General features: G+C 47.9%; 1 protein-coding gene and 1 long non-coding RNA gene across 2 annotated transcripts in view; one reads left to right on the top strand and one right to left on the bottom strand.

The window, feature by feature from the left end:
- Positions 1-987, bottom strand: part of gyg2 (glycogenin 2) — a 166,967-nt gene extending 165,980 nt beyond the window's left edge. The window contains exon 1 of the mRNA XM_072477325.1: positions 811-987. Coding sequence (XP_072333426.1) covers positions 811-814 — 4 coding nt within the window. The 5' untranslated portion in view covers positions 815-987. The remainder of the gene's footprint in view (positions 1-810) is intronic.
- Positions 988-1,170: 183 nt separating this feature from the next.
- The window catches only part of LOC140392086 (uncharacterized), a 72,240-nt gene continuing 61,875 nt past the window's right edge, over positions 1,171-11,535 (top strand). Inside the window, exon 1 of the long non-coding RNA XR_011935244.1 lies at positions 1,171-1,387. This is a non-coding gene — a long non-coding RNA (uncharacterized lncRNA). The remainder of the gene's footprint in view (positions 1,388-11,535) is intronic.

Below are 11,535 nucleotides of genomic sequence, written 5' to 3'. Positions count from 1 at the left end.
CTGTGCTGCTTGGAACTAACCCGCCACTGAGAAGCAGTTCATCTAACACCCCTTGGCTCACTGACCTCCATTGGGTCTTTGTCCAGAAATCTCTTGAATTGAAAATTCTCGCCCTTGAGTTAAGATCCCTGCATGGCCCATCCCTACCCCTGTAGCCTACGCCAGACAGAGAGCCTTTTGATAATTGTATGCTCTTCCAATTGTAGCCTCTTTTCTCATATCCATTCTCCTTCATTCCACCTTTGGTGGTCGGACCTTTAGCTGCCGGGTTCAAAGCACTGGAACTTTCTCCCAAAATCCCTCATCCTTAAGACACTACTTAAAAATAGTCACCTGCACTAGTGATTCCTTACGTGCATTAGAGCCAAACTGTAATAGTGCTCCAGTGAATTGGATTGGGGGTATGTTACATTGTTAAAGTCAACATAAAAATATAAGATTATGGACCAAGTGCCGGAAAATGGGTTTAGAATAGATAGGCGCTTGGCCGACACAAAAACAATGGGCCTCTTTCTGTACCGTAAAACTCTTATGAGGTGGCTAAATAACAAACAGGAGATTGTAAACTGCACGTTTATCTCATCCACCCATCCCCTTCTCTCCTTAGACCAGTTGTGTTACGCCACCTAAAGCTCTATCTGTAATCGGCTTGTTGCAGTAGAGGCCAGAGGTCAAACCTGGAATCTCCCCGGCCTTCGTATCTCCCTATACCACTCGCCACTCGTAATGGCCGACCCAGGCTGTTCTCCAATCCTTAAGTCAACAAGAGTTCAAATTTTACGACCACGCTTAAACAGATGAGTCACTTACACATCACGCAATCCTTTCAATTAGTAATGAAGCGTTCCTCATCAATGCCCTGCATTTCTTCAGTGCTTTTGGCTGGCTGTGCGACATCATCAGTACTTCAGACTTGCAGCCTTTGTTAGAATGGAGGGTGGCCTAGATCTCATTGAGTGTGCACATGACCTTTGGGGCCCTTTCACACCCAAGAGCAAAGTGTTCTTTTTTAACAGACCTGTCTCTCCCTTTAAACGGAAACGTATTCAAGGGCCCACTAATAGGTTACAGCATCATGCCAGACGTTTCTGAATTACACTCATTCTTCACACTCGCCTCTTTCTACCAGATGAGTGCTGCGAAAACACCAGGTGTGGTTAGAGTTTAAATCTAAGCAGTTGATGTCAGAGCATTCCATCACTATGGTAATTGAAGAGAAAAGACATTCCAACAAAGGGTCAAGGACAAATGTGAAACAAGCAGAATCGGCAGCTCAGGGGCGACATTTCAACGCGTTGACCTCTCGCCAACAAAGGAAGAGAGTTCTGGGTGGTTTTCCGCAAGCTTCGTTGAACTTTGGCGTACGGGGTGGTGAACTATCTCTCAGGTAAACGTCAGTTGGGCGCTGTTTAAAATTAAACACGGTGAAAAGAAAGAAGGTTTGCATGTTCAGTGAGCAAAGCGGAGGATAATTGTGATGTCGATGAGCACAGAGCAGAATTATGATGTCACAAATCCATATGGGCATGCGATCAATTCACATTGGATGTAGGTTGGAGATGAGAATTAACAATAGCTCATTGTCAGATTGGCGTCACAATCGAATAAGCACATTCTTGTTGTATGGAAACTCACACATTTTGTAAATCTAGATTTTTTTTTTCAAAATAAAGCCTTGCAATTATATCACACCTTCCGCGACCTTAGATTGTCCCAAACGCATTTTACATTCACTGTTGTAGAAAACGCAGCAGTTATTTTTTTTAAAATTGAGATATTTTTGGCATTGTAACAACAACAAAATAAATAATGTACATTAAACTATAAACAGAGTGCAAAAGCCGTCTCCCTCCCTTACAGGTCCCACCTTTATTAACCCCCTACTCTCAGCTAAACTAACCCACCCCCCCTTCTGCTGACGATTAATTTCCCGCAAAGAAGTCGACGAACGGTTGCCACCTCCGGCGAACCCTAACAGTGACCCTCTCAAGGCGAACTTGATTTTCTCCAAACAGAGAAAGCTAGCCATGTCCGATAGCCAGGTCTCCGACTTCGGGGGCTTTGAGTCCCTCCAAGCTAAAAGTATCCGTCTCCGGGCTACCAGGGAAGCAAAGGCCAGAACGTCTGCCTCTTTCTCCTCCTGGATTCCCGGGTCTTCCGACACCCCAAAAATCGCCACCTCTGGACTCAGCGCCACCCTTGTTTTTAACACCGTGGACATGACATCTGCAAACCCCTGCCAGAAACCCCTCAGCTTTGGACATGCCCAGAAAATGTGGACATGGTTCGCTGGTCCTCCCGCACATTTTGCACACCTGTCTTCCACCCCAAAGAATCTGCTCATCCGGGCCACTGTCATGTGAGCCCGATGAGGAACCTTGAATTGTATCAGGCTGAACCTGGCACATGTTGCGGACGCATTGACTACTCAACACGTCCGCCCATAGACCATCCTCTATCTCACCTCCCAGCTCCTCCTCCCACTTGCTCTTCAGCTCCTCGGTCTGCGTCTCCTCTGACCCCATGAGTTCCTTGTAAATGTCAGAGACGCTCCCTTCTCATACGCACCCTCTGGAAACTACCCTGTCCTGAATCTCCCTTAGCGGTCTGAGCGGGAAGGTTGACACCTGTTTACGTAGGAAGTCCCACACCTGCAGATACCTGAATTTGTTTCCCCTCGCCAACTCAAACTTCTCCTCCAGCGCCCTCATACTCTGAAAGCTCCTCTCTATGAACATAACCCCCATCCTCTCAATCCCTGCTCTCCGCCATATCCGGAACCCCCCATCCATACTGTGAGAAACACCACTCACCTGTTAATAATTTACACTTAGTCAAATTCTGAAGAAGTATTTATTATCGATCTTGCAAGAGCGGGTGCCTCCAGTAAGCAATAGCAGACACACAGAATTCACACAGCATCACTTTGTTATATACAATCCATGAAAATACAATCCGTGGGAAACAATCCGTGAGAAACACATCCCACAAACTATAGAAAGGGCAGTTCCCTTAGCAGTGATCCCTTATTTGGCCTCCCCCTTGCATAGTGATTTCTGTCCGCTCCTGGTATATCCTTGGACCGTCAGTTAAAGATAAGGATGAGGCCCCCTGCTTGCACCTGCTATCTTCCCCCTTGCTCAGCAATTTCTGTTATTGTACATCCCGTTCTTCCCCGAAGGTCATCCTGGTACATAGTTACAATAATTCGCTCACTATAGCTTACTCAGAACTTGACATGTAAATTTTCCCATCATGCTTCATTGTTGACATCTTAATTGTGAACCAGAGTTTATACATGTAAAAACAACACAAAATGTTCATTTCTCACAACTTCTCGGGACAAACCGGTGATTATTACAGATTGGGGACCAGACCGATTTTCCCTCTGCTTCCACATGTAAAAAATCATAGAATTTACAGTGCAGAAGGAGGCCATTCGGCCCATCGAGTCTGCACCGGCTCTTTTGAAAGAGCACCCTACCCAAACCCACACCTCCACCCTATCCCCATAACCCAGTAACCCCACCCAACACTAAGGGCAATTTAGGACACTAAGGGCAATTGAGCATGGCCAATCCACCTAACCTGCACATCTTTGGACTGTGGGAAGAAACCGGAGCACCCGGAGGAAACCCGCGCACACACGAGGAGAACGTGCAGACTCCACACAGACAGTGACCCAAGCCGGGAATCGAACCTGGGACCCTGGAGCTGTGAAGCAATTGTGCTAACCACCATGCTACCGTGCTGCCATTGTCTCCTCCATTGTCCCCACACTCTCAGGGCCGCCACCACCACGGGGCTGGTGGAGTACCGTGCCGGCGGGAACGGCAGAGGCGCAGTTACCAACGCCCCCAGACTGGTGCCCTTGCATGAAGCCGCCTCCATACGCTCCCATGCCGACACCCCCCCGCCCCCTATAACCCACTTCCTGATCAAGGCTATATTCGCCGCCCAGTAATAGTTACTAAAATTTGGCAGCGCCAGCCCGCCCTCTCCCCGACTCCGCTCAAGCATTACCGTCCTTACCCGCGGGGCCTTGCCCGCCCAAACGAAGCCAGTGATCACGTTGTTGACTCATTTAAAAAAAGGAACGCGGAATAAAGATGGGGAGACCATAGCAGTTCATTTGTGCTCTGCAAGTTTCCACAGCCAGCAACGTGCTAATAACCAGATAATCTGCTTTATTTCATGACAATTGAGGGATAAGTTCACAAGAATGGTTCCTGGGATGTGACACGTGAGTTATGGAGGTAGGTTGGAGAAGTTTGGACTGCTCTTTTTAGTTAAACGAAGGCTGAGAAGGAGATTTTATCGAGGTATTCAGAAACATGAGGGGGCTGGAGAGGATAGACAGGGAGATGTTGTCCCCACTCGTAAAAGGATCGAGATCAAGGGGGCACAGATTTGAAGTAATTAGTAAAAGAAGCAAGTGTTATGTGAGGGAGAGATTTTTCACGCAGCGAGTGATTAGGGGTTGGAATGCACTCCCTGAGAGTCTGGTGGGGACAGGGCTATTGTTTGAAAAAGAGGAACATGCAGGGCTACGGGGAGAAGGTGGGAGATTGGAAATAGGTGAGTTGCTCATTCGAAGAGCTGGTGCAGGCACGACGTGAAACATTTGTGCGATCCTGTGGTAAATGTTTGCCAGGCCAACACTTTTCTTCAAAGGAGGACATAGGATCTGTTGCATCCTTTTGAGAAGCGAGGTGGGGCTTCACTTTAAGAGTCCTCTAAAAGAAAGCACCTCCATTGGCGCAATCGAGACTCCCTCACAGTTGCACATGGATTGCCAGCCTAGGTTTTGAGATCACGTTCCTGGAGTAGAGATCGAACCCACGATCTTCCAACTGAGGCCGGATTGATAACAATTGAGCCAAGATTAAGGAGGAAAACATTGAAAAATTATTTTCCGCCCCTCATGTGAGGTGCAATAGCACTAAGTGAGTTGCTCATTTAGAGAGCCGGTGAAGACACGATGGGCCAAATGGCTTCCTACTGCACTGTATCAGAGCTGTGACTCTGTCTCCTCCTGTTCTGATATGGAGATGCCGGCGTTGGACTGAGGTGAGCACACTACCAAGTCTTGCAACACCAGGTTGAAGCCCAACAGGTTTGTTTCGAATCACGAGCTTTCAGAGCACAGCTCCTTCCTCAGGTGATTCACACTAACTTCATTGCAGTGTTAATGTAAGCCTACTTGTGACGATAAAAGATTATTTATTTATTTAAAAATTCTGGAATTGTAAGTCTATGGATGACCATAAAACCATTGTCGATTCCTTCCTTTAGGGAAGGAAATCTGCCGTCCTTACCAGGTCTGGCCTACATGTGACTCCAGACCCGCAGCAATCATAGAATTTACATAGAATTTAAAGTGCAGAAGGAGGCCAGCCGGTCCATCGAGTCTGCACCGGCTCTTGGAAAGAGCACCCTACCCAAGGTCAACACCTCCACCCTATCCCCACAACCCAGCAACCCCACCCAACACTAAGGGCAATTTTGGACACTAAGGGCAATTTACCACGGCCAATCCACCTAACCTGCACATCTTTGGACTGTGGGGGGAAACCGGAGCACCCGGAGGAAACCCACGCAGACACGGGGAGAATGTACAGACTCCGCACAGACAGTGACCCAAGCCGGAATCGAACCAGGGACCCTGGAGCTGTGAAGCAATTGTGCTATCCACAATGCTACCGTGCTGCCCCAATGTGGTTGACTCTTAAAAATGCAAGCCAGGGCAGCACGGTAGCATGGGGGTAGCGATGTTGCTTCACTGCTCCCAGGGTCCCAGTTTCGATTCCCGTTTGGGTCACTGTCTGTCCAGAGTCTGCACGTTCTCCTCGGTGTCTGCGTGGGTTTCCTCCGGGTGCTCCGGTTTCCTCCCACAAGTCCTGAAAGACGTGCTTGTTAGGCGAGTGGGACATTCTGAATTCTCCCTCTGTGTACCCGAACAAGCGCTGGAGTGTGGCAATCTGGAACTTTTCACAGTAACTTCATTGCAGTGTTAATGTAAACCTACTTGTGGCAATAAGTCACAAGATTATTAAAGAAAGATTTGGGACGGACAGTAGATGCTGGCCCAGCCAGCAACGTCCACATCCCAGGAATGAACTTTTGAAAAAACGTACACTCACGTACACACGCACACTTGCCAGTGCAGTCACTGAGGGGCGCAAAGAGCAACACACGCTCTTGTAATTCTTCTTCCAGTCCACCACCTACCCTGACTGAAAGTAAAGATGAAGCTGAGACGGCCCAGATCTCACCATCTGTTATTCTTTACAAAATGCATTCGCACACTCATCCTGTGTTGAGAGAATGTATAAAACAAAATTATTTCAACGAAATATATGATTAAATTTAGATCAGTTGCAAATGAAAATAAGAAAATCCTACATTCTCATTTTTACAACATGAAAGTAGATAAAACCGAGCCGTGATAACAAGGCACACGATGCTCAGCCATTTGCTCCCCAGAGTCGTAGTGTGATGAATGCTAACTGTATAACTGTACCTTTAATGTGATGATCCCTTTAAGACCGGGTTTGGAACCCTGGGGGACTCCGCCCCTGGCTCCGCCCCCCCAGGGAACTGTATATAAGGTAATGTTCAGTGGGCAGCGTGCAGTGAGCACACTTCCCGGCAGCTGTCTGGTTCTCTGCTAATTAAAAGCCTTCGAATTATAAATCTTCTCTCCCGAGTCGTAATTGAGGGTGTCTCACGAAGGAACTCTGATTGTGATCTCAAAATTGTAGAGGATGTCAGTCGAAGCATTTTAGCAGAATAAAGGCAGCTCAAACCAACACCCAGCCTTATCTGTAGGAGAATTGATTCATCGTTATTCCAAGGTCAGTTGTTACAGGTTAGAAAAGGAAAAGAAAGACATGCATTTGAATTCTGTTTAATAAGGACACTGGGAGTGCCCACCAAGTTAAATAAAGAAATGCAATTTTATTTACAGCTCAATATATACACTGTCCGGTAAAACCTTACCGGGTTCCTGTTCTGCTCGCTGCCTTACTTTTATGCAGAGATTAATAAAGATCCCCGGCCCCTAGCTCAAACCCTGAAGGACCACGGGGAAGATAATCATTTCCAGCCCATAGGCTATTATTGCTGATCAAATTACTCAGGAATGTTTCCGATTGCTTTACATATGATGAGGGCAGCAATGGTTTAAATGTAGGTGTTGCAGAGCAAGATTCCACAATCAGCAACAAGGTGATGACCACTGCTCTGCAAATAATAACGTACTGCTGAACAAGTGGATAATGTGGTCATTGTCCCTTTAAGGGCAACACAGCAGAGTAAGGGTCACCTGGCTTGTACGACCAATCAGGACTCAGAGTGTGGAATCACCCCATGGTGAAAAAGGGTCCTAGGCAGGAGGCATTTTGGAAACTGGCTACAGCCATGAGGCTGCTGTACAGTTCTTATTAATAAATACCTTTTGTGTTTACTAATATTGGGTGCAATTTAGTGGACGAAACTTAAAGTCTGCTTTTGGACAAGCTTCGTGTCTACTGCGTTGGCAATATCATGACCCATATTCAACGGCATTTAGTGCCAAAAGTGAGCCCCCCAAAAAATCTCAACGTTACTCTTTCTGCCAGCGTCTGGTTCGCCAGACTCGCGCCTCAGATGCTCGTCGCTAACAAAGGGGAGCTGCTTTTAAACACTCCCTGACCACTCACTCCCAGACAACACACAAGCATGGCAGCTCATAGAGCTGCTCCTCGCTTTGGGGCTGCCAACCTGACCAGGCTTCTCGAGGCTGTAGATGAGAGGCAGGATGCCCTGTTCCTCCGAGGGGTTGGAGGACCAGCAACGGGGTCAGCAAAGGGGGGCAGTGGCAGCGGCTGTCAGTGCGGGCAGCATGGCCAGGCGGACTGTCGTCCAATGGCAAAGAACAAAGAACAAAGAAAATTACAGCACAGGAACAGGCCCTTCGGCCCTCCCAGTCTGCGCCGATCCAGATCCTTTATCGAAACCTGCCACCTATTTTCCAAGGATCTGTTCCCCGCCCGTTCATATATCTGTCTAGATGCATCTGAAATGATGCTATTGTGTCCGCCTCTACCACTTCTGCTGGCAAAGCGTTCCAGGCACCCACCACCCTCTGAGTAAAAATCTTTCCACGCACATCTCCCTTAAACCTTCCCCCTCTCACCCTGAAATCGTGACCCCCTTGTAATTGACACCCCCACTCTTGGAAAAAGTTTGTTGCGATGCACCCTGTCCATACCTCTCATAATTTTGTAGACCTCAATCAGGTCCCCCCTCAACCTCCGTCTTTCCAACAAAAACAAATCTAATCTACTCAACCTTTCTTCATAGCTAGCACCCTCCATACCAGGCAACATTCTGGTGAACCTCCTCTGCACCCACTCTAAAGCATCCACATCCTTCTGGGAATGTGGCGACCAGAACTGCACGCAGTATTCCAAATGTGGCCTAACCAAAGTCCTATACAACTGTAACATGACCTGCCGACTCTTGTACTCAATACCCCGTCCGATGAAGGCAAGCATGCTGTCTGCCTTCTTGCCAACTCTATTGATCTGCATTGCCACCTTCAGAGTACAATGGACCTGAACTCCCAGATGTCTCTGTACATCAATTTTCCCCAGGACTCTTCCATTGACCGTATAGTCCGCTCTTGAATTAGATCTTCCAAAATGCATCACCTCGCATTTGCCTGGATTGAACTCCATCTGCCATTTCTCTGCCCAACTCTCCAATCTATTTATATTTTGCTGTATTCTCTGACAATCCTCCTCGCTATCTGCAACTCCACCAATCTTAGTATCATCTGCAAACTTGCTAATCAGACCACCTATACCTTCGTCCAGATCATTTATGTATATCACAAACAACAGTAGTCCGAGCACGGATCCCTGTGGAACACCACTAGTCACCTTTCTCCATTTTGAGACACTCCCTTCCACCACTACTCTCTGTCTCCTGTTGCCCAGCCAGTTTTTTATCCATCTAGCTAGTACACCCTGAACCCCATACGACTTCACTTTTTCCTTCAACCTGCCATGGGAAACTTTATCAAACGCCTTACTGAAGTCCATGTATATGACATCTACAGCCCTTCCCTCATCAATTAACATTGTCACTTCCTCAAAGAATTCTATTAGGTTTGTAAGACATGACCTTCCCTGCACAAAACCATGCTGCCTATCACTGAAAAGTCTATTTTCTTCCAAATGTGAATAGATCCTATCCCTCAGTATCTTCTCCAACAGTTTGCCTACCACTGACGTCAAGATCACAGGCCTATAATTCCCTGGATTATCCCTGCTGCCCTTCTTAAACAAAGGGACAACATTAGCAATTCTCCAGTCCTCCGGGACCTCACCCGTGCTCAAGGATGCTGCAAAGATATCTGTTAAGGCCCCAGCTATTTCGTCCCTCCCTTCCCTCGGTAACCTGGGATTGATCCCATCTGGACCTGGGGACTTAATGCCTTAATGCCTTTTAGAATACCCCAAACTTCCCCCTTCCTTATGCCGACTTGACCTCGAGTATTTAAACATCCATCCTTAGCCTCAACGTCCGTCATGTCCCTCTCCTTGGTGAATACCGATGCAAAGTAGTCATTAAGAATCTCACCGATTTCCTCTGACTCCACGCATAAATTCCCCCTTTTGTCTTTGAGTGGGCCAATCCTTTCTCTTTTTTTAAAAAAAATATTTTATTGAAAATTTTTGGTCAACCAACACAGTACATTGTGCATCCTTTACACAATATTATAACAACACAAATAACAATGACCTATTTTATAAACAGAAAATGAATAAATAATAAATAACAAAAATGAAAACTAACCCTAATTGGCAACTGCCTTATTACAAGTAACACTCTCCAAAAATATAATTTAACAGTCCAATATATAATTATCTGTAGCAACGACCTATACATATTATACAGTATATATTAACAACCCTGAGAGTCCTCCTGGTTCCTCCTCCCCCCCCTCCCCCCCCCACCCCCCCACCCCTCCCCTCCCCCCCCCCCACCCCTCCCCTCCCCCCCCCCCACCCCCCCTCCCCCCCCCCCCGATCCTGGGCTGCTGCTGCTGCCTTCTTTTTTCCATTCCATCTATCTTTCTGCGAGGTATTCGACGAACGGTTGCCACCGCCTGGTGAATCCTTGAGCCGACCCCCTTAGAACGAACTTAATCCGCTCTAGCTTTATAAACCCTGCCATGTCATTTATCCAGGTCTCCACCCCCGGGGGCTTAGCTTCTTTCCACATTAGCAATATCCTGCGCCGGGCTACTAGGGACGCAAAGGCCAAAACATCGGCCTCTCTCGCCTCCTGCACTCCCGGCTCTTGTGCAACCCCAAATATAGCCAACCCCCAGCTTGGTTCGACCCTTTACCCCCACTACTTTTGAAAGCACCTTTGTCACCCCCATCCAAAACCCCTGTAGTGCCGGGCATGACCAAAACATATGGGTATGATTCGCTGGGCTTCTCGAGCACCTCGCACACCTATCCTCCACCCCAAAGAATTTACTGAGCTGTGCTCCAGTCATATGCGCCCTGTGTAATACCTTAAACTGAATCAGGCTTAGCCTGGCACACGAGGACGACGAGTTTACCCTGCTTAGGGCATCTGCCCACAGCCCCTCCTCGATCTCCTCCCCCAGCTCTTCTTCCCATTTCCCTTTTAGTTCATCTACCATAGTCTCCCCTTCGTCCCTCATTTCTCTATATATATCTGACACCTTACCATCCCCCACCCATGTCTTTGAAATCACTCTGTCCTGCACCTCTTGTGTCGGGAGCTGCGGGAATTCCCTCACCTGTTGCCTCGCAAAAGCCCTCAGTTGCATATACCTGAATGCATTCCCTTGGGGCAACCCATATTTCTCGGTCAGCGCTCCCAGACTCGCGAACTTCCCATCCACAAACAGATCTTTCAGTTGCGTTATTCCTGCTCTTTGCCACATTCCATATCCCCAACCATTCCCCCCGGGGCAAACCTATGGTTGTTTCTTATCGGGGACCCCCCCAAGGCTCCAGTCTTTCCCCTATGCCGTCTCCACTGTCCCCAAATCTTCAGTGTAGCCACCACCACCGGGCTTGTGGTGTAGTTCCTCGGTGAGAACGGCAATGGGGCTGTCACCATAGCCTGTAGGCTAGTCCCCCTACAGGACGCCCTCTCTAATCTCTTCCACGCCGCTCCCTCCTCCTCTCCCATCCACTTACTCACCATTGAAATATTAGCGGCCCAATAATACTCACTTAGGCTCGGTAGTGCCAGCCCCCCCCTATCCCTGCTACGCTGTAAGAATCCCTTCCTCACTCTCGGGGTCTTCCCGGCCCACACAAAACCCATGATGCTCTTTTCAATCCTTTTAAAAAAAGCCTTCGTGATCACCACCGGGAGGCACTGAAACACAAAGAGGAATCTCGGGAGGACCACCATCTTAACCGCCTGCCCCCTCCCTGCCAGTGACAGGGATACCATATCCCATCTCTTGAAATCCTCCTCCATTTGTTCCACCAA

The sequence above is a fragment of the Scyliorhinus torazame genome, chromosome 15 (genome assembly GCF_047496885.1).
Source record: "Scyliorhinus torazame isolate Kashiwa2021f chromosome 15, sScyTor2.1, whole genome shotgun sequence".
In the NCBI taxonomy this organism is placed as follows: Eukaryota; Metazoa; Chordata; class Chondrichthyes; order Carcharhiniformes; family Scyliorhinidae; genus Scyliorhinus; species Scyliorhinus torazame.
This window is presented reverse-complemented; position numbering and strand designations above follow the sequence as displayed.